The following is a 25,595-nucleotide window of genomic DNA, read 5'->3' as shown; positions in this document are numbered from 1 at the left end:
CCATAATGAAAATATTTCTGAGTCTGGGATAATGGCCCATCTTAACAGGCGCTGCTGGTCTCATTAGCAGGAAGTCCACTCCACGAGCAGCTGATCACAGTGAAGGTCTTCGTTGTGAGCTGGGCACAAACGCGCTGTTGATTCCCACAGCCATGACCGAGGGGGAAATGAGGAGCAGACTGCGTGACCCAGGAAGCGCTGGAGCCTCCCTTTGGAAATAGGAAAGACAGTGAAATCTGTCCAAAGTAGTTGTCTCTCTTTGCTACTTCAAATTAACTAAAGAGAACCCCAGATCCGTTCTGTTGTGCCGTTTTGTCTTCTCCTCCCAGGGCCCTGAGCGCTTTAGAAAGCCCCTGGTCTAGTTTTACTTCTTACGGTGAGATCCCTAGTCAGAGAAAAACGTGTGCCTCCGTTCCCCGCCCTGGCTGCTGCTGGCCTGCTCGCTCAGCTGACCGCGGAAGGCCAGAAGCGCCCCTCAGGCAGCACCACCGAGCCAGCGCCGAGCAGCTGGCCTCACCCGGTCCCACCTCCCTGCACAGACGGAGCGGAGCCAGGGTGGCCTGAGCGAGCTGTGTCCAGGGCTGAGCTAACTGAAGGGACCGCCGTCTAGAAGCCCTTGACGTCTCTCTGTCCTCTTTCCTGTCCCTGTGAACCCCCTGGAGTCCAGGGCCCTCCTGCTGCTCTCGGACCATTCAGAGCCTGGCCCTCTAATATTCCCTAGTCTACAACCGTCCTTCACGTGTCTCCTCCACCTTCTCCCAGCAAGACACCGATTATTCCTGTCCTCGGTGTTGGGAAGGCGATCTCAACATCTGTCTCATTGCTCATCGTGTTGAAATGAAAGTATCACTGTCTTGGTGTAACACAGGGAAGTCAAGCCTGGGAGGGCCGACCGAGTACTTTGATATTCCAAAGAAACCACAAGGAGAGGCCAGCCGCAGTCGCAACGTTTGTTTACTCACGCGTCCAGTCCTGATGATGGCCAGTCAGGTCATTACTGTACAGCAGGAAGACAAAGATTATATAGGGCTAGGCAGCACAGAGAGGGCATTTAACTAATGCGTAGAGCAGCTTGAGGGTGCACAGAGCCTAGTAAATGATTAACAGTGAGAGGCCGCATGTGCGCAACGGCGGGGCCGCATGTACACAATAGTGAGAGGCCGCACATACGCAACGGCAGGGGGCCGCATGTATGCAATAGTGAGAGGCCGCACGTACGCAACGGCGGAGGCCGCACATACGCAGGTTAGTGGTGCCTACGCCCAGAGCCCAGTGTGTGCTGAGCGGAACCTTCCGGGATGGACTGCTGGCCAATTCCACCCCACCCTTTCCAGCACTCTACACAAATAGTCAGTGTGGGGGAGGCGGGCATCTCCTATCCCTACGCGTGGTCTGCCGGGGCGGCCGTGCCGTACCGCAGGGCAGTTGGCTTCGGCGGCAGGAGTTCTTGTCTCGCAGTTCAGAGGCTAGCAGTCCAGCTGGCGAGCCGTGCCTCCTGCAGGCTCGCATCCTGGTGGGCTGGGTCTTGGCCTTGGCCACCTCACCTGGGCTCTGTGTCCTTCTGACTCCTCTGGCTTCTCCGGATTGGCTGGGTCCAGATGGCCTCCTCTTCCAAGGATTCCAGTCGTACGGGTGAAGGCCCCTCCTGGCTCGCTTGGTCTCCTCCAGAGAGGACCTTTGGAGATCGTATTCACTAACGAGTCCACACCCACAGGTCCAGCAGGAGGACGTGGACAGCCTCTGTGGTTCCATCTGCCACGACAGCCATTTCAGTTCTCTGTCTCATTGGCTACGTGACTCCTCACTCTCATGGTCATTTCTTTTAGAAGTTAAAAAAAAAAAACAACTTTGGGGTTCCTGCTGACGACCTGATTAAGAAAGTGACCGCACCTTTATTTCTACCTTCTGATGAGCTTTGGAATCAGGGTCCAGAGCCATTGATCATTGCTTCCTGCGAAACCCAAGGGGACGCCCACAGCATTGGTATTCTGGAACTTCTTTCAGGTTTGCTTGTTCCTAGATCTTAGGCATTAGGAAAGGTAAACTTTGAGCTCTTAGGATCAGCTTGGCTTAACGTTATAGAATGCTCTCACCTAAAGGAGAGTCATGAGGGCTTTAAAAAAAAATACAGTACTTAGACCTTCTTCTGCCTAGGGAGGAGGTAAGAGCCTCAGAAGTTTTCATGTAAGACACACTTTTTTTTTTTTTAATTTAACAAGTCAATTATTTGTGCCTAGTGATCAAATAGCGTGATAATTACGCCTTTGGTGGAATGCATAAAATTGAATCTATGGTAAATGTTATCAGATTCTAGCCCTGAATTTTGTTTAGGTACTCAGTCTTTATTCCTCATATGCTCACATGTGTGTTTCGTTACCTTACAACTCAGAAACCTCAAGGGAGCACCCCTGCCCCGCAGCGAGCAGAGCGTGCTGGGAGGGCTTAGCATGCTCAGCCGAGGAACAGCTTTTGGCTTTTGGGAAAAGGAAATAGGTATTTTATAAAAGTGAATTGGATATTGGAGGGGGAGGCGTGGTATTCTCAGGGAAGTGTGCAGGACAAATCTTACTGGGTAGTTTTTATCGTTTTGTTTTTGTTTTTAATTAGAGAAGCTGTGGGTTATAGAAAAATCAAGCCCAAAATACAGGATTCCCAGATAGCACCCTATCATTAGCATTAGGCTGCTATATTTGTTACAATTGAGGAGAGCAAATTTTATAATTATACTGTTAACTGTAGTTCATGGTTTAACTTAGAATTCATTGTTTGTGTTGTGTAGTTCCCTGGTTATTTTTTTCTTTAGATTTTACTCTAGTAATATATACACAACCTAAAATTTCCCCTATTAATCACATTCAAATATATAATTCAACATAATTATGTTCAAAACGTTGTGCTCCCATCACCATCATCCATTACCAAAACATCATCCCCAATGGAAACTCTGCAGTTGAAGCTCCATTTCCTAGCCCCACCCCATCTCCTAGTAACCTATACTCTAGCTTCTGACTCTGTGAATTTGTTTATTCTAATTATTTCCTATCAGTGAGATCATACCATATCTGTCTTTCTGTGTCTGGCTTATTTCACTCATCATGTCTTCAGGGTTCATCCATGTTGTCACATGTATCAGGACTTTATTCCTCTTCATGGCTGAGTAATATTCCATTATGTGTATACACCACAGTCTATTTATTCATCCATCAATTGATGGACACTTGGCTTGCTTCCATCTTTGGCATCTGTGAATAATGCTGCCCTGAACATTTGTGTGCAAACATCTGTCCGAGTCCCTGCTTTGAATTTTGGGGAGTATATGCCTAGAAGTGGGATTTCTGGGTTAGATGGTAATTCTGTATTTAATTTTCTGAGGAATCACTGAACTCTACTCTACAGCGGCTGTACCATTTTACATTCTTACCAACAGTGAATGAGTATTCCTATTTCTGTACATTCTTCCAAGCACTTGTAATTTTCCCTTTTTTTAAATAGTAGCCATTCTACTGGGTGTGAATGGTATCTCATTGTGGTTTTGATTTGCATTTTCTTAATAGCTAATGAATGATGCTGAGCATCTTTTCATGCACTTTTTAGTATATATATATGTCTTCTCTGGAGAAATGCCAGTTCAAGTCTTTTGCCCATTTTAGAAATGGATTGTCTTTTCACTGATTGACGGGCTGCTCGCTCCCTGAGGGGTCGGGGGTCAGCGGGGGTAGACGGAGGGGCTGGCACGGCCGACGATGATGCTCTAAGACCCAGGCGAGGAGTGGGCCAGAGCGGGGCTTCTAAGGCGTGGGAGGACACGTGGTAAGGAGAGACCACGGAGACAGTCTGGAGTGCAGAGCAAGTCTAATTTATTACGGAAGTGCAGGGGTTTATATAGAGAATGAGGGGGGCGGGGGTAGAGCAGGAGGAGTGATGGTTACGGGGCGGCTGGGGGTTGGCAGAGACTCGTGGGCGGACTTGTGGTCTTGTGTCGTTAGCTGTTACTAGGGAAGTGGGCAGATTTTAGGTTAGGATACAACAACTGATGAGTTGTGGGATTTCTCTAAATATTCTGGATATTAACCCTTATCAGATGGATATGTGGTTTCCAAATATTTCCTGCCATTGTGCTGTCACTTTGCTTTCACGATCAAGTCCTTCGATGCATGAACGTCTTTCACTTTGATGGGATCCCATTCAGCCCTTTTCCTTCATTGCTCGTGCTGCGGGTGTAAAGTCTGGGAAACCCCGGGTCCTGAAGATGCCTGCTGGCTAGTTTTAAGGGAGCATCTAGACTCTCTCGGGGTCTGGCCTTCAGTCCTCCCCTTGCACTTCGAGGAAAGAGCTGTCCTTTTGGCGTGGGGTCTCCTTACTGGATTTCTGCCTCTGAGCAACCCCCCGGCACCCAACCTGACACCCGAGGCCACTCATTCCATCGGGACGGGAGGCGTCCTGAGTCTGCCTCCAATCCTGCCGTTCTCCCAGGCAGCCACCGTGAGCTGAGATCCACCAAGGCTGCACGGCCAGAGTTGGGGGTGTCTTCACAGGAGACTTTGGTTATCATCAGAGAAGGGGAAATGCAGAAGCAAAAATAACTCTTTTGGAAGAGTTCTTGGAGTTCTACTTTTTTTTTTTTTCAGATTTCTTTCTTTCTCCCCCCACGTTGTTTTGCACTCGCTGTCTGCTCTCTGTGTCTGTTCGTTTTGTGATCTCTGTGTCTGCTCATCTCCTTTTAGGAGGTACCCAGAACGGAACGCCTATCTAGGAGGGGGGAGCCCGATCACTTGAATAACATCCACTCCCTCCTTATGGGGTTTCTCGTTGTGTCTTCTTGTATCATTTTGTTGTATCATCCTGTTACATCAGCTCAGCACGGCAGCCCATCATGTCAGCTCACTGTCTTGCTCGTTTCCTTTAGAAGACACCATGACCAAACCCAGGAGCTCCTGTGTGGGAGGCGGGCGCTCAACTACTTGAGCCCCATCCGCTCCCTGGTTGTCATTTTAAGATGACCCTCATTTGGATGTGCCTCACGCACATCTCTCCAACCAGAAGAAAAGCAAGTCCGGAACACGTTCTGCTTCATGAGTTTCTAGATCAGGTCCAAGGAATGGGAGCCGCAGTCACTTGCCTATTAGAGCACCAACAATGGAATCGTGAATAGACGTGCGAAAGAGAATAATGAGGCCAGCGTTGCTTTCTTCCAGGTCCGATATTTAATGCCTCTGTGCATTCGGAGACACCGTCTGTCATCCGGGGAGAGCTGATCAAGTTGTTCTGCATCGTCACTGTTGAAGGAGCAGCGCTGGACCCAGGTACTTTTCTCCATCCTTTTCCTTCTCCATGTGGCTCTTTGTGGATACTTCTCCTGTCCCCACTGTGCTACACAGATACAGAGGACAAGCACTGGATTGTCTCTGTCCCCAAACTGCCCTAGCTCAATGCTTTCTACTCAGTGGATGTTAGCTTGTCGAATGGATGCATCTCTCTGTTAGATGACTTAGAAACACATCCGAACACTTGCATCTGAGCTGCCAGGGTGACCCCTGGGCTAATTCTGGAGCTGATTCAAGCTGGTTTTAAACCCACCGGCAGAGTCCAGCTCCTTCACTTGCGTCTTTCACTCATTCTTCATCCCTTCAAATATTTCCCGAGCTCCTTTTCTGTATAGTGCTGCTCTAACTGCTGGGACTAGAGGAGTGAACGAAATACTTAAAACGCCTGTCCACATGGAGCTTGCAATCTAGTTAGCTGGAGAGAAAAGAAAGAAATCACCATATACTATCATGCCATCCAGTGATAAATGCTGTAAAGAGATGCAGAGGTGAGTCGAGGAGCAGCGGGTGACCAGGGGCTGCTGGTAGAGAGGGAATGCTTAGGAAGTCTTTGTACATCTTTTCTTGGCAGAAAAGGCTGGCATTGTCAGTGGGATGCCGTCACTCTTACGCCCTTCCTGCTTGCCCTCCTTCAGGGGCCGGTCGATGTGTCTCTTTTCTGTCCGCCATCCTTAGACCCTTAGGTCTCGACGGTCATTAAATGCACTCAGCGTGCGTCTCTTAGTAAGCAGGTCTGTACCCAGCCCTGCCTGTTCCTAAGATCCCGGGACGAACCTAACTCGTTCTCTGGGGACTGCCCCTTTCTCCTCTGCGTCCTGTGGCCCTGTACGTTCTCCTTACTGCCCTACCCCGTAGTAAGCCCAGCTGCAGCTTCTCACGGGGTTGAACCTTGAAAAGGTCAGATTAGGCAGGTTCACAAACTTCTGTGTGGAGTCTGCTGGCAGTGTGGCCCCAGAAGAAGACCTGAAGCAGGCTTTCATTCTGTACGGAGGGGCAGGTTGTGGAGCACGCCGCAGGGAAACCCTGAAGGGCCCCGCGAGCTGGACACTGGGCATAGCTGGGGTCTCGGGAGCAGAGACTGGGACGGCTCCCACCTGGGCTCCTGTGGGACCTTCAGTCCAGGTGGCGACGGGCTCAGGGGATGGCAGAGGTCTCCAGGGGGGAAATAGCCTTGTCCTTGCAGCCTGGACAGTCTCTGTGGCAGCTGAACGGTGCAGGTGGAGCACGAGCGCAGCTGTCGATGGTAAGTAAACACGTGGGCACGGCTGTCTTCCAGGAAGACTTTATTTACAGAAACAGGCAGTGAGTTGGACTTGGCCAGACTAGTGGATTCATTCCAAGCTTGGCTTTGTTGGTGCAGCTGAGCACGGGTGAGCTTTAGAGGTAGGAGAAAGGAGAGAGTTAGTGGGAAGACTTGAGGAAAGGAAAAGCAAGACAGACACCTAACGCCAGCTCCGTTCATGGGGTGAGGAATGAGGTGCCCAGGTCTTGAAGGAGCTGCTACTCCTGTTCCTGACGTGTGGAGGAGTGAGGACACAGGGCAGGTTTCAGAAGCCAGAACGAAGGTGCAGGGAAAGGAGACTGCCGGGAAAAGGGGAAGGAGAGTCTTCTGAAAAGGTGGAATAACGTAATAGCATTTTTACCTTAACCCTCGTTGATGATACATACAAAAATAACTCCTCTAAATGTTACCTCTCGGTAAATTAATGAGTCGCCAGTTATACCCTTAATGTGAAAGTCTTATCCTCCCACGTAATTGCAAAAGCTATAGGTAGCTTTTATCTTGGGAGTCACAGTTCCTAGAACTTTGCCCTGTTGGACCGTGTAGGTGGAAGATTCTGAGTAATTACACACGGCTTGTAAATTAGTTTTTCCTCGCGTGTCCTGTGGGCTGTGAGGGAGCGCTCTTTTTGAAGGGACCTGCTGTGTAGGAGGGCCGAGGGCCTGTGTGGAGGGTGGGGGGTAGACCCGGGCCCTTTGGAGGAGGGGTCTCTGGTTGAATTCTCCAGAAGCAAAGCCTGGGATAAGCATGACAGCAATTGAGGGCATGCTCTTCACCAGCAGAAGACTCCGAGAGGGCAAGGGACGAAGCCAGGCAAACGTGGGACTTCAAAGCAAGGCTCGCTGCCACAGGAGCTCCGGAGGGTGAACCCGACCACGGAGTCTGGGCCCCTGGGGGCCTTTATGTCCCCACGTTTGTCAGCCATTGGCCACAGGCTGGGTAGCCAGAGAGTGAGGGCGCCCCTGACCCCAGGAGGTGGCTTCTGCCGGCCAAGGCAAGCCTCCGGAGGAGGGCGCAGGCGTGAGAGCCCTGACCCAGCGCCCCAGCTCATCTGGCCAGGGCACCGAGAGCACCCACTGCAGGAGGTGGTTTGTGGAGGGTAGGTAGACCGTGAACCTCCCGGGTCTTCAGGGCAGACCAGCGTTCATTGAGCACGTACTACATTCCAGGCGCTGCTGAAAGCCTTTTGTAAATATAATCACAGATGAGGAAACCTCATTCCCGTGAACTTGACGCGGCTCTCCCAGGTCAGGCGGCCAGGAGTGGTGGCGCTGGACTGCTAGCTCGGGCCGGCTGGCCCTGGAGCTTGGCCCCCGCACTCTCCAGCCCAGTGGGGATTGGCAGTTCGAGTCTGGGCACAAGTAAAAGGGAGCCCAGTGAGGGCTTCTGCCCCCGTGAGCGCCGTCGCGTGCAGGCCACAGCGGCGCGGAGTTAGGGCTTTCGCTGAGCGCGTGGGAGCCGTCCGGGGCCAACCACCCCTGGCATGGCGAGGTCCCGAGGCTGCTTACTGTACGCCCTCCGCCCCGGGAGTTTGTTTTCTTGGAGAGAGAGGATTTACACACTGGGGACAATAAGACTTTGAGCTCAAGTGCCACCATGGGGCAAATCAAGTGCCACCGTGGGGCAAATCAAGTGTCCCGTGCTAGGGGCTGGTGGGGGGAAAGGAAGATGTTCTGAGCATCAGGGTAGAAAGGGGTGGTCTCGGAGGGGCCCTGGACGTTTGCCTGTGGCCTTTAGAGTAAGTGGAAAAGGATTCACTTGGGTGATTTTGCTCAAAATTCTTGCTTTTAGTTTTACAGGCATTCTTTTTTTAATTGGTAGGCATCTGAAAACAATGTATTGGCCGTATAATGTGCTTTTTGAGGTTTTAGTGTATTTTTGCTAAATGAATAAACATTATTTCTTGTTTCACAAAAACCGAGTTGTTTAACATTCCTGGAAAGAGCCTTGTTGGGTGAATTGAAGATAAAGCAGCGTCTTGGGGTCCTGGGCCCCCCTCAGCTGATGGCCAGCCCCGAGCCTGGCCCGTGTGCCACCACTTGGTCCCAGCACAGAGGAGAGGTGGAGAGCTTGTGATGTATTTTCACGTTCTTTGCCAGTTACCACTTGTGTCAAAGCCTTCCTTTTCTCACACCCGTATTAATTTATCCGAGGCGGTTAGAACGTTAATTTTGCAGAGTACTTTACGATTCGAACAGCATTGCTCTCTGGGACTGTTAAACTGTGTTCAATTTTCTCAGCTTGATGGTTTTTTCCCTCTTGTTTTGAACTTAAGCGCTTCGGCAGGGGGAGAAAGAAAACACAGCCGAGAAAGAAAATCTAAGCTGTTTACAGCGCTAACATTTATTTTGTGTCCCTTTTGTTCTTTACGACGTGCGCGCCCTTCCGCTTTGGGGTTCTTCTGACGGCAACGTCAGAGGACGCTGCTCTCTTGGGGACGCGGGGCGTGCGATGTCACCCCGTGCCAGCTCGGTGGGTCCTCTTCTCTGTGGGAGACACCCCTGGGCTCTGACTTCTTCCCCCTGCGGTTCCTTACGCTGGGTGGCGGCCGGGGAGGGGCCTCGAGCCGGACCCCGCACCCCGCCTCTCGCTCTGCCGCCTCCTGGCCGGGCGACCTTGAACAAGGAATTTTCTCGAGCGTGGCGTGGGCATCCTAACCGCAGCCCCGTCGTGGGGTGTTCCCGAGGCATGTGGGACCGCGGCGGCTGGGCGAGGGGTTTCACGCCTGCCGCCGCCCGCCGCGCTGACCCGGGCTTGTTTGGGCGGGGGTGTCACCTGCAGACGACATGGCCTTCGACGTGTCCTGGTTCGCGGTGCACTCCTTCGGCTCGGAGCAGGCCCCCGTCTTCCTGTCCTCCCTGGACCGGAGGGGCATCGTGACGACGGCCCCGAGGGCCTGGAAGAGCGTCGTCAGCCTGGAGCGCGTGGGCGCGCTGGAGTTCCTGCTGCAGGTGCACGGCGCCGAGGACCAGGACTTCGGCAACTACCACTGCTCCGTGGCGCCGTGGGTGCGGTCGCCCACGGGCTCCTGGCAGGAGGAGGCGCAGGTCCGCGCCAAGCCCCTCTTCGTCACCGTGAAGATGGACGGTGAGCGTGACGCGGCCGGTTCTCCTTGGGTCTGGGGACGGTCTTCTCTCCACGCTGCACCGCGACGTGTGGCAGCCAGGGCCCCGCGGTGGAAGGGATTTGCCCCAGCCTGTCCTGCTTTCTCTGTAGCCCTGGACCCAGGCAGGGCATGGGCAGGCTTGGCTTCGGCAGCCTGGCGTCATCAGGAGGTGATTTTCAAGGCTTCCTGGAAAGCTTTTCAGTGCCTTGCCTCTTCCATAAATTCTGTGCAAACCCCCTTTGCTGCGTCCTGGGGCTGGCATGAATTCTGCCGGGCAGAGATGGAGAAACAGGGCGAGGCAGGGTTCGGGCCTCCAGGCGGGGCGATCGGTTGAGGGCTTGCCACCCTTGCGCTCCTGTTGGTTTTGCTTTTGAAGAGCAAGGCTTGCCTTGTAGAGACTGGCCTAGAGGGGAAAATTCACGGAGCCCCGAGATGGGCGAGTGCTTCCTTCTCACTGGTCCACTCTGACCACCAGGGCTGCCTTCACCCCTCCGCTCCCTGGGCATCCCAGAGTGGGGACAGTTGTTCCTCACTTAATGGGAAACATCTCTCCTCTGCAAAAAGCTTCAGAAAATAAATGCTAATTGGAATAACTGCATGGAGAGAATTAAACTCCAGATGCCTCTGAGATGAGAGGAAGGTTCGATTTTGTTTCCCTCATGCTATGTCGGTTTAGAGGAAACCTGTGTTGGAACCTCTGGCCCTTCCACTGCTCACCTAGCCCTTCTGAGCCCTGGACACTCTCTCGTTAGACATGAGTGATCTCTTGGGAGCCGATGAGAAAATTAAACCTCATCAGATGTAAAGCGCTGAGCGCCGTGCCTGGCATCTGCCCAGGGAGCGTTGGTACTTACAGGGAGTGAGAGATGGGATTTGGAATGTTGGTGGGTTGCTGATACTAACTCATATCTCAGAAATTCCTCGCCTGAAGTAACTCCATATGAAGACCCAGATTTACCAAACAAGCAAGCAAGCGATTATTCACTTTGCTAGCTAATTTACTATAGTGTTCCTTAAAATAGCTCCCCTAGTACACTTCAGTTTTTTGATGCATCTAATTGATTTTTTTAAGCATGCATCTGCTGTTGAATGTGCCATGCCCTTACACTGACTTTTAAAAGTCATTCCCCTGCCAAAACCCTGAAAAGCAAGTTGACATTCAAAACATCAAATGACATCTCTTTTTTCTGTGCTTTCTTGGTTTTCCTCCCTGGGTGGAGACACGTTTGCTCCTTTTGTCAGCACCTCCAGACGAGCTGCTCCCGTCCCCAGCGCCAAGGTGGACGCTGAAGCGGGGGCCGGAGGAGGCCGGGCCCCTCGGGGATCCCCGCTGCAGGCTGGGCGGCCGGGGTGTGCCCCGAGGCCCTGACCAGACGTCCCCTCTGCTCTGTCCCCCCCAGTGCTGACCGCCTTCAAGTACCCCCTGCTGATCGGCATCGGCCTGTCCACACTCATTGGGCTCCTGTCCTGCCTCATCGGATACTGCAGCTCCCACTGGTGCTGCAAGAAGGAGGTACAGGAGACGCGGCGGGAGCGGCGCCGGCTGATGTCGATGGAGATGGACTAGCAGGCCGCAGCCAGGGGCACAGAGGGCCTTCCGGGCAGCGCGGCGGGGCCGGCGGCACGTCACGGCCAGGCGTGTACCCACGCAGTCCGGCCCTCTCGTCTCGGGGACTTGTGCGCTCTCTGTTCTGCACGGCAGGGTCCACGCGCGGACACGCTAGCCAGCGCCTGGCGCGCCCCCCCCACGGCACTTTCTTCCATGACGGTCGAGGGGCGCCTTTCCCGACTGCAGCTTTTTCATGGTTAACCTTGGTCTAAGTTTTTTCCTCCCATGGTTTATAGATCCTCTGACTCTCGTGTGTTTATATTGTTTAGTGTCGCGGGGTTGCGGTGAGGAAGGGGCGGTGGCACTCGGGGTTCCTTGTCTTGGGTGCGAATGTGGCTGCCTGCTCGAGAGCTGGCTCCTGCGGCAGCAGGCGAGGAGCGCTCCCGGCCTTGAGACGACGCAGACCGGTGCCCAAGGCCACTTGTGGCATCTCCTACCACACGGCACCCCTGTTTCAGGGGTTTAGACGACATTGGAAATCTAAACCTGCAGTCTGTAACTTCTCACTGAGCCCAAAGGCTTTTTCCCCCTCGCTCTGCCCCTCTCCATTTCGGTTGCATTTTCTTTTCCTAACATGTGAGCGCTGAGACGGCGGCCCTGGCATCCCACAGTTGGCTCTCCACCGAGCACCTTACCTTGCCACCTTCGCCTTAAGAATGACTCCGAGGAAGGGACACACAGCCGCCTGCGTCCAGGGCACGAGCAGGGCTGCGGCAGGACGAGGGGAGGCCAGGGAGGGAGCATGCAGCAGCGTTTCCGAGGCTCCCGTCCCCGCGGGGCCCCAGGGAGGGCAGGAGAGAGGTTCTGGAAAGTTCCATTTGGGCAGCCCATGGCGGGCACCGGTGCCCAGCCCGCTCCGACCCACCCTCCTCCTCGGCCTCCACCGGCCACAGGCGCGCCGCTTCCCGCCTGGGCTGCCTGGGCACCTGACCCTGCGCAAGACTGACTCCAAGGGAGCGCGAGTTCCCCAGCAGGACGCGCGTTTCCTGGACTTTCTCCGTCCCCAAGGTGCCAGGGCAGGCGGGCGCCTAGTGTGACAGGGAGTATTTTGTGGCACGCTTGCTTGCTTCTGAGGAACCCAGGCCAGGCCTAGCGATGTGTCATGCTGTCACCTGCCTGGAGGGCGGGTCTGAGGGCAGTCTGTTCCACGCAGCTGCTCCCAGCAGGACACAGGACAGTGGCCGACAGAGACGCTGCCCGTCCCTGGCTCCTTCTGCCCCGCCAGCCACCCCCCTGGAGCCTTGGCTCCCCTAAGGGTCCCAGAGCCCTGCACAGCCCCCGCCTTCCGGAAGCATCCCCCTGGGGCTCCCTGAGGCTCCCTGGTGACTCCCGCCCAACACTGCCATCCTCTGTGCTTTTATCCTGGCTCCAAAGGCGCCAACACTGCTGTCTTCCAAAGGGGGAAAAGATTCTTTTGATTTGAGCAATAAAGTAATACAAAACGATGGCCATTCATGTGCGGCTCTTTGTCCCAGCTGGCCGGACAAGCCGGGCCCCCGGCTCCTCTCGCAGCCTCCCTCCACGCGTACCGCCCTGTCGCCCCAGGAGGTGGGCGTGCACCGAGCGCCCCCTCTGCCTTGCCCTCTGAGGGGTCTACTCAGGCGATAGGAACTCTAGATTCCGTGCTCGTAGTAGCAGCACAAACGAGTTCCGGGCCCCGGGACCTGCGCTGGGAGACGGGCAGCAGGTATGGCCACCAGGCAGGGAGCAGCTGACGGGCAGCAGGTACGGCCACCAGGCAGGGAGCAGCTGACGGGCAGCAGGTACGGCCACCAGGCAGGGAGCAGCTGACGGGCAGCAGGTACGGCCACCAGGCAGGGAGCGGCTGAAGAGGAGGCTGACCCAGCAGCACTAGAGGTAGACGTTTTCCGTGTCGCCTCGCAGGTGCACTATTTCAGAGGAGGTGGGTCAGGGACGACCATGCAAACGGGAATTAGAGAGAGAGCAAATATAAGCAGGTGCTGTCTGAATAAAAGCCGGTGCCCTTTGAACCCTTGCAGGTATCGCATTTTGTTAAAAGAAGATTCTGGATTGTGGCTGCACAGGCCCCAGCAGGAGGGAAGGGATGGGCTTTGCACATGACCAGGGGACGCGTGCTCTGTGCCCCCCTTTGTCCGTTCAAACCTATCCTGCTGTTGGGGACTGGGAATGTTAGGGCGTTGCCCCCCATCCTAGCCCAGGGGCCTGGCCAAACTGCAATCGCCTGGGGCCAGGAGGAAGGCGGCCCTGGACCCAGGGCATTGCCCCGCGGCCTGGTTCCCTCCAGGGCAATAAACTGGCCTGAATGTGTCTTTTTAAAGTGTAAGATACACTCTTTTCTTGTGCCCAATGGGCTGCCCACAAAGTGCTCTTCTGGAAGATGTCCCTTCCTGCCAGAGGCACTGTGCGAATGACAGGAGGCCCGGCCCCAGTATCCACGGTGAAATCGCACTTCCCAGCAAAGGGAAAACCGTATAAACGTTTGGATTTTTTTCTTATCATAAAAATGTCCCCAGAAGGAGCCTAAGCTACATTGAGACAGAAACCTCGAAATTACTTTCACTTGTTTACCATGTTTACATTCACTCTTCCCCGCCCCCCACTTTATTTTTTATTTTTTTAAAAAAGAAATACCGGAACTCTGTTTTTAACAACTTTTCAGATTCCTCATGGGACAGTGGAACTCGGACTCACCAACTGGATTTAAATCTCGACTTAGAAATGTATTTATTTGAGTGTTTTCCTCCCTCTTTACAATCCTGGTAAAGGAGGCCCCTCGTCGGTCAGCCCTGGTGGCTCTTATCTCTTGCTTTGCAGACCACCTGCAGCCGTGGTTTCTGTCATAGACACCTGTGAGCCAAAGACTGAGCCTTTTAGGCAAGAACAATAAGCAATACTACATGACTTGCTACTTTCAGAAAATGTTTTCTTTTTTAGCTTCCCTGATGACCAGAGAGGAAGAAGGGAACTGGGAGTTGGGTAAGTTCTCCTACAAGGTTTGACCCAGTTCTCAGTGTGTAACTATTGCGTGCAGGTCTCTAGGAGAGAAAAAAAAAAAGTTGACTTTCTTCCTTTTTCAGTGTGGCACATATGGATCTGCAGACTTTTCCGTAGACAAAGAAAGGGTCTTGTGTATTTTTGTCCATAGCCAATGTTCTATGACCTAATTGTATTGTTTTATACTGTGACCACCGATATTATGCAACGCACCGTTTGTTTTTTATTTCATTAAAGGAAGTTTAATTTAAAGTGCAGTTGTGTGAGGACGTTGGTGTTGGCCTCTCGTCTTTCTTCCCTTCTGCGTGAAGGGCCTGCCTGAATATTCTCTCGCAGCCTTAGCACCTGCTGAGCCCTTTGAGTCACAGGACAGCACTGTGGGTTTTCACTGCGGATTAGAGAAGTGGGTTTAATGGCGCTCACCGCTGAGGTTCCCGCCCCAACAAGAGGAAAGGTGAGTCTGGGACCTGCTGCGTGTGATGTCCTCTCGGTCTTCCGGTGAATTCTCAGGACCTTCCAGGTGTCCCATCAGGAAAGAGAGAAGTGAGGTATTGCTCCTCCCTGCAGAAGAGGAAACACACACCAAAGCTCAGTGACCAGGACTGGAAAAAAATGGCTTTTCTGACTCATGCCCTGGTCTGGAGCCAAACCGGTCCAGAAGGTACCGGCCCCGTGATGGGAAAGCAAGCAGCTCTGTTGGCCGCTCCAGCTGGCCCCTTGGGTGTTCCTTGTGTCTTGTGTGTGCTAGCGGCGACCAGCTCACGTTAGCAGTTCTTCAGGGTCTGAGCGTGTGTCCCAGACACTGACGTGCCCCGGTGATTGGCTCTGGCCTGGTCCGTAGGACATTCTTGGAGTTGATGACTGCACGGTTCATGCTGTGCGGTCGGAAATGGCCCATCGTCGCAGGCCTCTCAGCGAACCAGGACAGTTCTGCTCACATGAGACACTGGTGGGGTCAGAGTTGGTCTTTAGCAGCCCTTGACTTATTACTGACCCCTTTCTTGCTTTCAATTAAAAACAAAACAAAAGCCTGCTTGCACACCTACTGTGTGTCCTAGTCATTGTGCCGGGCACGTGGAAACCTTCCATTTACTTGCCTGCAGGCCTAGGCACATACTGTTGGTTTGCCTGGAAACTTCTTTCCATGTATCTAACTCCTACTTCCCCTGTAGGTTGCTGGAGGCTGGGACTAGGTAAAGAACCTGTGGCAGTTTGACATTATTGATGAATTCCAAAAAGAGATATTGTGTTGGTAAGCTGCTCTGTTTCTCTGGGTGTGATGCCCTTTGTATTAGATTCAGCTGAGGTGTCTGATTAAATTATGTTAAGATTAGGGCTTTGATTGAACCAAGTGCAGCTTGGCATTGCGTGCCCACCCTCTTGGCGGGCTGGTAAAATGGGCTTTCACAGGGAAGTAGACGCACAGAGAAGAACACTGAGGAAGAGAGGTGGCTCCTTAGACACGGCAGAGGCCCCAGGAAGAGAGACGAGCCTCATAGTCTATAGCTGACCTTCTCAAGATAACAGAGAAGCTGAGCCCGGAAAGAAACGAGCCCCGGGAAGAGAACTGAGCCCTATGCCAGCCTGCAGCTGAGATCAGGAGATCTGGGCCCACAGAGCCTTAAGAGGGAGGAGGAAGGCTGAGTCTTCGCAGACATCGCCCCCTCATCTTTCTTCAATACATTGCAACGGGCTTTGGGTGAGGAAGTCCCTCTTATAGTACCTTGAGTTGGACTCTTATGGCCTGGTAACTAAGCTTCTACCCCAAATAAATACCCTTCATAAAAGCCAACAGAGTTCTGGTACTTTGCATCAGCACCCCTTGGCTGACTAATACAGATGCCCTGACAGGTGCCCCAGATCTGAAAGGGCTATAACAGGAGGGACATTGACCACCTGTGACCCCAGTGCCTAACTGTGACGATAACTAACGCTGGAATTCTTGCAGTGTGCTGTGTACCATGAGTGCCGTGTAGATGTCTCACTCTTCGGGTCGCCCCGAGGTGGCTACTACACAAGTCTGTTAACTGCTGGCCCCCCTGTTTCTTCTAACCCAAAGGCCAATGTGCATGGCACGCTCACCGCTGGGGGCTTGTAACCGCTCTCGTGCTCGGTGGCTCTACTCGCACCTTCTCCCCTCCCCCTAGAGGTGAGGCTCACCCGAGTCCCTTCTGTTCTGTTTATTTGCCAACCTATTTATTCCAACAGTGCTTGTTACTATGAGTACATAAATTAATTGAATAGTGTATAAACCAATGAGATGTATGTGCCAAAGAAGAAGGAGGTGTCAATACAGGTAAATTCTCTGGAAAGAATCAATGGAGGCAAATTACTTTTTTTTAAAAATGCTGTCAATTTAGGTATGGGTAAGACAACCAAGAAAGATTGGGGTGGGTGGGGGGGGAGTAAATCTCCAAAACGTGGAAGGAGTCTATATCCATTGGCCTCATGAATATTTTTTAAGTTCTTACTCCATTTTAAAGGCAAAACTAGAAGCTATAAAGAAGCTGTTATGGTTTTGGTTTATGACAGGAAACAGACCCATTCTCCAAGGAAAAACCAGGGCCTGTGTTGAGCGATTGCTGAATAATTGGACATGGGCATGGTTTAAGTGAAAATAAAGTGTTTAAGATACATAGGAATCCTTCTATGATTCCTTACCTTACCTGACATCTTCTAGTCATCAGAGCCCTAATTATGTCAGATACGAGGGTTTCTACTGCTGTCTCCATTCTTACAGATGGGAAAACTGAGACAAAGAAATTAAGTAATCAGCTCAAGATTTGAATCCAGATCTTTCTGATTGCAAAGCCCATGTGTGCTCACAATCGCTGCACCTGCCTCCGTGCCTCGACAGTTTGGGCATTCCGTAAGGATTGACTGAATGGAGAGAAAGCTGAGTCAGAACTGGACCCTGCCTTTATGAAATCCATGGTCCTGAAGGAGAGGCAGGGATTCAAACAATGCCTGTGATTACCGTTATAGTGAGTAGAATTATAGAAGATTCAGTTCAAGTTCACTGACATAGCGCAGGGAAGAGAGCGATGAACTCTGTCCACGGTGTCAAGGTAGGAAATGCAAACCTAGGTGTTAAAGCTTTAAGATGAGTAGGCATTTACAGCAGGTGGAGGTGGGGCGAGAGTCGAGGCAGAGGGGCAGCGTTTGCAGAGGACAAGAGGGAAACGATAGTAAGACACGTGCAGGGAAATACAAGGGACTCCGGACTCCTGAAGGGTGAAGGTCAAAGGAGGTAGGAGCGTTCCCCAGGGCCGGCTCAAAAGGTCACAGCGAGGAGTTTGGACTTGACCCTCTAGAGCTATTTGGGGGAGCCATTTAAGAGCGTGAATGAAGAACGTGCGTGGGTGTATTTGCGTTTTGGATTACTCTGAGGTGGGGAGAGGCAAGGCTGGAGGGTCAGTTGGACTGCTTTAGCCCAGGTGAAAAATTGAAGCTTTCAGTTACAACAGCTGCGGATAGATCGAATCCACAAAAAATTTTAAGACGAACTGCTAGGGCTTTAGAACTAGAAATGGAGCGCGGAGGCTGAGTGTGGGACTTTGGTGCACTCAACCACAATGGACAAAGCAGCGACAGAAAATGCGGTGATTTCAGGTTTAGACCTGAGCTCACGTGCCCTGAAGGACGCTCAAGAGGAGATGTTCAACACCAGCTGGATCCCTGGTCTGGAAGAAGAACTTAAGGGAGAAATTGGGGTTGGAGGAATATTTGTGGTTGTCAGTATACAGGTGGGCGATGAGAGGAGGAGGGTGAGGGGAGAAGGGCCGAAGACAGAACCCTGGAGAAGGCTGCAACGAAAGAGGTAGCCTGGGAAGACCCTCCAGGGAGGAGACCACGGAGCAGAGAGAGGAAAGAATTCCAAGCAGCGTTACCAATGGCAGCCACCCCTGAGGCCAAGGTTTGCAGCGGGTGGGGCAGGACAGGGGTTTGGAACTCAGGTAGAGACCCTTGGGTGCCACAGCCAGCAGTGAAGGGGAGCCTGTCCCTAAGGGAGCAGGAGGGACTTGGAGCCCAGGTACTGGGAGCTCCCTGTAACCACACCTTCTTGCTCTCCCGCTTCAGGACCTATTCTGTGTCCTTTGCCCTTACAAAAAAATCAGTGCTGGGTGTCAGGTCGTTCCTTGCAGGAAGTTCCATGACCAGACCTTCCCAAGGGGGTGTTCACTAAAAACCTAGCAATCCTGTCTGCTGCTCGTCTTCTTCTCCAGGAAGCAACTTCCTGCTCCCGGTCCTCCCCGGCTGCCTGCCCCGCCCTTGCCCCTGCGGGTGGGAACGTGGTTCACGCCCCCCTGTGTCTCCCCTGGAACCCTCGCCACCTGGTTTGCTGTCCGTCCTGGAGAGGGGCCTGGAGGCTGGGCGGGCAGGAAGGAAGAGTGCAGGGCTGAGCGCGGTGGCACCCTCCCGGCCAGAGTGCTTCAGCGTGCTTCCCGGGCCCTGGCTCGGCTTCCTCCTCCACTGGATGGAGTTGACGGAGGAGGCTGGGTCCCCGCCAGCGTGCCCCTCGGTGCTCTTTGCCTGTGGCTGTGAGTCTGAAGTCAGTTGGTGTCACCTAAGTTATAAGTGCTCAATTGGGAAAAGGGGAGAAGTAATGATTTGCTTCCTGCTAACCCCTTGGGTTTTTCCCTCCCCCTCTCCCCCCTGCACTCACTATCCCCACACACACCCTTCTGAAAAGCGTGAATGACAAGCTAGAGGGTGTGATAGTAAGAGCGCTGAACCAAGTAAGAAGATCGGCTTCGAATCCAGCCATCGGGAGCGGTTGAGCGCCTGCTTCCCACATGGGAGCTCCCAGGTTGACTTCCCGGTGCCTCCTAAAAACAAACAAGCAAACATGAAAAAAGAACAGTTCTGAGGCACTAGTGTGGCTCAAATGGAGCGCCGGCTTCCCACATACGAGGTCCCAGGTTCAATCCCCAGCCCCTGCTACCTAAAAAAAAAAAAAGAATCTAGGCATAAGATCTTGAATAGGATGGCTGATAACTCTGAGCCTCGGTCTCCTCATCTATAAAATGGGATTACTAAAATGTACCACACACTATGAAAGTTATTTTATGGAGCTGTGTAAGGCCTCACACGGATCCTGACTAGTGAAAGGTCCCTGCTTCAATATCTCCTGGGCCCGGATGCTCATGGCAGAGGCCGCGATACCTGCAGTTCCTGTGATTCGGTGGGATTATATTCCAGCCTGCCAAACCTGGAAAAAATACAGCTCTCTTCATTAATCTTCCAGGAACCAGAACAGAGTTTTCCTTCGGTACATTCCTCTGCTGCTTCGTCCAGCACTCGCCCTCTACTTCCCACTGAATCAGGAAACAGGCTTTTACATTCCTTTCCGCTGATTCCATTGCCGTGCAGTGATTCCCAAGGTAATAGAATCACTGTCTCTCTCACTGGTCTTTCTTCTTTCTTTCCTTTCCTTTTTTTAATTTTTTTTCCTTGACAACAGAAAGCTGCTTTTTTTACCTTCCAGAAAAGAAGTGACATCATCCTGTCATTGCTGAATTCTGGCAGAAATGCAGCCGCTAAAATGGAAAGAAGAAAAAATGTTTTTGGCAGCGGTCAGGAGTGAGCAGTTGCACAGCACTGCCCGGGCTGCATGTGTCCCGTGGATAAGGGGCGCCCAGTGCTCCTGGGAATGACTGTCAGTGCCTATTTCTAAAAGAATGCCCTTTCGGTGCACAAGGGAGAGTGACTGTTGATGGCCCAGTCCCTTCCCTCTCCGGTCGCCCTGTTCCTCTGCTGGCTCCCCTCCCAGAAGAGGTGGAGACTGTCCCCATCTCTTGGATTTGGACTTGGCGGTGTCACCTGCTTTGGCTGGGGGATGTTAGCAATCACGGTACAAGTGGAAGTTTTAAAAAGTGCTGGTGTGTTTCCACACGTTCTTTTGGACAAAAGAACTGCTCCTGCTAGCCAGCTGCCAGAGAGGTGAGAGAGCCGTGGGAGAGCGCACGGTCATCAGGCCCAAGCCCCGGCCCGCCCGGTCCTGCCGTCTGACCCACCGAGAACCAGTGAGCAAATCCGCCCAGACGAACAGAAGTACCAGCCGAGCCCTGGGCGCAGGAGCAAAAATAAATGTTTGTAGTTGTAAACCACCGCCGTTTCCTGACGGTTTATTACAGAGCAGTAACTAACTGGTACAGTGCACTTGCCTAAACTGCTGGTGCCTGCGGGTGAGCCCTAACTCCTCCAACTGAAAAGGTGACCCAATCCCGTTTCCTCGGGTCTCACTGATATTTCTCCCACCCCCTGAGATGGCTCCCTCTCCTGTCTGCCTGTCCTCTGCTCGTTGTGTCTACTCCCTGTCTTGTCTTCTTTTAGGAGGCACTGGGAACCGAAACTGGGACCTCCCATGTGGGAGGCAGGTGCACAGCTGTTTGAGCCACATCTGCCCCCCTCACTGCTATTATAGTTAACAGCCGAGAGGTACTTTGAAGGCTCCCTTCGAGTCAAACTGCAGTTTTATTGTTCCCTAAATAGAACCTGCACATGCTTGCCCCTGGGCCTTGGCACAGGTCAGTTCTCCTTTCCGGAGGTCCTTTCTTTTCCTCCCTGCCTATCTGAGTCATATCACATCTCCAAGGACTTACACCAAACCAGCCCTTCTGAATGACTGTCCATGGCTGCTACCTGCCCACAGTTCTCGTTAGCCTATCACTTCTTAGAATATTTCTTGCCTAAACCATGAAATGGAAGTCAACACATGCTGCCTTATATGGTTACTGTATCTTTTTTTTTTTAAAGATTTATTTCTTATTTCTCTCCCCTCCCCCCCCAGTTTCTGCTCTCTGTCCATTCGCTGTGTGTTCTTCTGTGACCGCTTCTATCCTTATCAGCGGCACCGGGAATCTGTGTCTCTTTTTTGTTGGGTCATCTTGCTGTGTCAGCTCTCCGTGTGTGTGGTGCCATTCCTGGGCAGGCTGCACTTTCTTTAGCACTGGGCGGCTCTCCTTATGGGGTGCACTCCTTGCGCATGGGGCTCCCCTATGCGGGGGGCACCCCTGCGTGGCAGGGCACTCCTTGCACGCATCAGCACTGCGCATGGGCCAGCTCCACACGGGTCAAGGAGGCCCGGGGTTTGAACTGCGGACCTCCCATGTGGTAGACGGACGCCCTAACCACTGGGCCAAGTCCGCTTCCCTGGCTACTGTACCTTAAGTTCAGTTTATTAAACTAGATTCCAAGCTCCTGCAGGGGAGGGCCCGTTTTCGACTTCTTTTATCCATTAAGCCTTGCCTAGTACCTTGAAAGGGGGAATGTAGGGCCTTTCACTAATGGCATTATTATTTGTAGGTCAACTGGCCTTGGGAGCTAATGATCAAATATAATTTCTAATGAGTAAAACCACAGGAAAAGAAAGAATTTATAAGGATAAAGGTTAGAGGCTTCGAGACGTAAATTTGTAGAATGTTACTCCATTCCACTGCAGTTCCCACTAGAAAAAGAAATCTTATGCTGAAATGCCACCTTTCCCCTGAAAATTACCCTGATTTTCTATTCTCCCTAAATCTAGTATGCTCTCTCCCTCCTTCAATTACGCCTCTCCCTTTACAGTACTTGTGTTTCTCTTAGCCTCACCTCTTGCACTTTGTATGATGCCCATCCATGTTCTCATTTGTTTCCTGCTCATCTCCACCACACTCCACTGTCACCACCAACTTCCGTAAGATTATGTATGGATCTCTAGCACCTGGCAGGGTACCTGTCGTAGAGGGGTGCTCGGTAAATGTTTCACTTCTTCATCCATCCCTTCTAATTCAGCCCTCATCATTCCTCATACAGACAACTGCAAAATTGTAACAGCAGCTATTGCTTCTAGCCATGGCTCTCATCTCCACTTTTCAACCAGTAAGCCATACGTAGGTATGGAATTCAATTTGAGAGAAAAATCCGACCAGGCCATGCTCCTGCAAAAACCTTACTAACTTGCTTTGCAGCGGGGTGAATGGCAAGACTGTTAGACCTGGCATGCAAGGCCCACGAGGCTCTGCCCAAGTTGCCTCGATAGACCCTTCTCCCTTCCACCAGGCTCACGCTTTCACCTACTCCAGCGGCAGGGGAGGGGGTGCTGCCTGTGCATCCCTCTGCATGCGACAGTTTCTCCCCGGCTGTTCCTTGGCCACCTTCCTCTCTCGCTGTCTCATTTGGCCCCGCCTGATCCGTCCTGCTCTTCCCTCCTGCCCGCCAAAGGCCCCCTCCCCTTTAGATGCCACACTGACTGTCGGACTTGCCCGATGGCATTGTGATTATCTGGTGGCCTGGAAGCTTCCTGAGAACAAAGGCCAGACGAGGCAGGGATCTGCCTGCACCCAGCCCGCAGCCGACCCGTTTGTTCCCGAGCTCCGAGCTCTTAGATCTAGGCTTGAACTGAGACCTGCTCTCCTCAGTGAGCTCACCCCTTGTGTGGTCTTGCCTTCCAAGAAGAGTGGCACGGGCTGGCCTGGATTCAGTGCCAGCGGCTGCATTTAGGTACCATCCCCTCCCCCATCCTCAGTGCCGAGACCCCTTCTGTGAAGAGTCACTTAAATGTCCCAGGATGGCGCTAATGGTAGCTAATGTTCACTGAGCGCTTAATATGCACCAGGTATTGTTCTCAGTGCTTCCAGTGAGTTATTTCATTTACCACCCCCAGCAAGCTTCTGGGGTACATACTATCAGTATCCCCATTTTACAGAAGACACAGATGACAATAAAGGTCGATTAACTTTTCTAGGGTCACATAGAAACTAAAAATAGAGTTTGGGTGCAAACCTAGGAAATCTGATTCTCCCCTATTGCCCTAATCACCCCCTCATATTAACCCACGTGCCAATTTTCCTGGGTCCCTGCTCTCATTTCTGCCCCAAATGGAAGGGGAGTAAGGATCAAGAAAAGGAAATTTCTGGTTCCTTCTTGATTTATTTAGTTTTTCTCAGTTCCCTCATGATTACTTAATATACACTTAGCCGGAATGAGACTCATCTTCTCTTATTTCTGTCTGTCTACCTAACCACAAAGATAACTTTTTTACCCCCAATTTGAGCGATTAGCAAAGAACCATATACAGCAACCAATTTTGCCTCTTTGCAGCCATCTCTGCTTCTCAGTGGACTGAAAACCGCACTACTGCTTCCTCTTTACCTTTGTAGCAAGAACATCGCATTTGCCACCAGCTTCTAAGAAACGTCGACAGACACTACCAGGAAAGGTCTGTGCTGGTCTAAATGGATTACACCCCACGTGTGGCATCTTTCCTTCTCTTCCTGAGTAAGTTTCATAATGCTAGTGTTTCTATTATCGCTGGAGCTCGTCCCCTGGGGGTTGTTGGGCAATGGAGCAGGACAAATTGGTCTCTGCAGGAGCAAGTAGGTCAGACATTTCTGGTGTTGATGATGTTTTTTCACTTGACGATCATGGTTCTTGGCTTACCTAGATGTCCCTGAGTTCCAGGGAGATGAAATGACTTGACTGAAGCCCCGTGCACTGCTCCCATTGGGTTTTCTTTGTTTTACATTGGTTCATGTTATGTTTGTGTATTTGGACTGCAAGTTTTGCCTGACCCTGCCTTTACTTCATCTTCCTGGGCTAAACCATCCTGAGAGAGAGAGTAAAAGGCTTTGCTCCCAGACCCAGAAGAGACCTTAAGCTTTGCCTGATGCCTGATGCCTGACTTGATCAGGGAACCCTGGGCATGGGGCCGAGTGGAAGGAAAGTTTACGAGAGCATGTACTCGTTTTAGGCTAAGCTCAAAGAAGGGTCTGAACTTTACTTACGCACTGAAGAGGGGATTGACTACTGAAAGACTCCAAAGGCGGCAGAAAGACTCGTTTGGCTCTGCTGGAGGCATCCGGAGCGGCTGTGGCTGGAGACATTTACACATTCTAGAGCAGGGTGGGGGGAGGGAATTTTGGAAGTGGACAGGAGAATCAGATGAACAGGACAGGGAATGAAGTAGTTCCAGACCAGGTAGCACAGGTGACAAGGGCTTTTTCGGTGCCCTGGGTTCCTTTGGCATCTGGGAAAGGTTATGGACCCTGCCTCAGAATTATTTTTAAAAGCATAAAATAAAATACTTAAGATTACAGGGGAAATAAATCATATTGGAATGCAGTTATCAAAATACTTTTAATAAATCATGATACAGCAATTTATGGGCTTCTATACACATTAGCTAAACTCTAGAGGGGGGTCTCTTCATGACCAAACTTCCAATTAGTGATGCGTATGAACAACATTTCAAGATATCTGCAACAACTTAGTGGGATGTGCAAATATCTGTGATTGCTATCGGTGGCAAAGACACAGGTATTGCTAATAACATTGTGGTTTGTTGTCCTACTTTCATAAAACACAATTTTCCATAGGGGTTGGTGAAAATAGACATGTTATTTTTTGCATTCCCATTGATGGACTCTTTAATTCTCGATGGGGGCCCCAGGTTCTGAACCCCTGCTTTCGAGAGCCTGGACTGAGACAGTGCAGGGACTTGAATGGCAGGGACAATATAGGGGCTAAACCAGCTGTCATCAGTGTGTCCAAGGCCGTGGCTAAAGAATGAAAAGAGACCAGCAGAGTATGCAACGCTAAGGGGTTGCTTAATAAACATTAGTTGAGTTCAATGGGGTTTATGTCTCCAGGGACTTTGGATAGTTGGATGGGATTCTGAGAGGGCCTTGGGTGGAGAGGGGTGGCGTGCAGAGGAAGTCACCAGACCTGCTGCTGGCAGACCGATGCCACCAGCCTCGCTTGGCCGGTGTTGACAGGTAGGTGGGCTGCTGAGGATCCTGGCGGGGCTGGCACGCTTCTGTTTGTCCTGTTCAGTTGTCTGAGCCTGATTCTCGAGTCCGTGTGCTTTGTGCATTTGGACAGTGTTTTGGCCTTGTGGGCTTCCATTGCACAATAAGAGAATTACAAATTCTCTCTTTCTCTTTTTTTTTTTTTTTTTCCCTTTGTGAGCTGGCTGGAAGGTTTATGGGGAAGGAACATTAGTAAACAAGGTGTAAAAACAGGAAGTTGGAAGCTTTTCCTTAACCCCTTTGAACTATTACCTAAACGGGGTTAAATCTTTATTTCTTCCAAATTCTGACTCATTCTGAACGCCCGTTTTGTATACAACCACAGTTTTTATGTGGAGATTACATAAATCAGGAAGTAACCTGGAAAACCTTTGGACACCTGCTATGTGTCATCACAAATACAAAGGGGAAATGAAGGAAACTGAAGGACGACCAACTGATAAATTGCACTAGCAGTTGTATACTTTGTCCAGTTGCATTTAAAAAAATAAACATCAAACTGATTAAT

At 51.7% G+C, this 25,595-nt stretch overlaps 2 protein-coding genes across 2 annotated transcripts in view; both read left to right on the top strand.

Moving 5' to 3' along the window:
• PTGFRN (prostaglandin F2 receptor inhibitor) overlaps positions 1-14,549 on the top strand; it is an 83,119-nt gene extending 68,570 nt beyond the window's left edge. The window contains exons 7-9 of the mRNA XM_058302984.2: positions 5,196-5,303; positions 9,388-9,693; positions 11,113-14,549. Coding sequence (XP_058158967.1) covers positions 5,196-5,303; positions 9,388-9,693; positions 11,113-11,279 — 581 coding nt within the window. The 3' untranslated portion in view covers positions 11,280-14,549. The remainder of the gene's footprint in view (positions 1-5,195; positions 5,304-9,387; positions 9,694-11,112) is intronic.
• Positions 14,550-23,469: 8,920 nt separating this feature from the next.
• CD101 (CD101 molecule) overlaps positions 23,470-25,595 on the top strand; it is a 47,002-nt gene continuing 44,876 nt past the window's right edge. Inside the window, exon 1 of the mRNA XM_058302983.1 lies at positions 23,470-23,558. Within this exon, the coding sequence (XP_058158966.1) occupies positions 23,516-23,558 (43 nt within the window). The 5' untranslated portion in view covers positions 23,470-23,515. The remainder of the gene's footprint in view (positions 23,559-25,595) is intronic.

The sequence above is a fragment of the Dasypus novemcinctus genome, chromosome 9 (assembly GCF_030445035.2).
Source record: "Dasypus novemcinctus isolate mDasNov1 chromosome 9, mDasNov1.1.hap2, whole genome shotgun sequence".
Lineage (NCBI taxonomy): Eukaryota > Metazoa > Chordata > Mammalia > Cingulata > Dasypodidae > Dasypus > Dasypus novemcinctus.
Note: the sequence above shows the minus strand (reverse complement) of the source record. Positions and strands in the feature narration are given on the sequence as shown.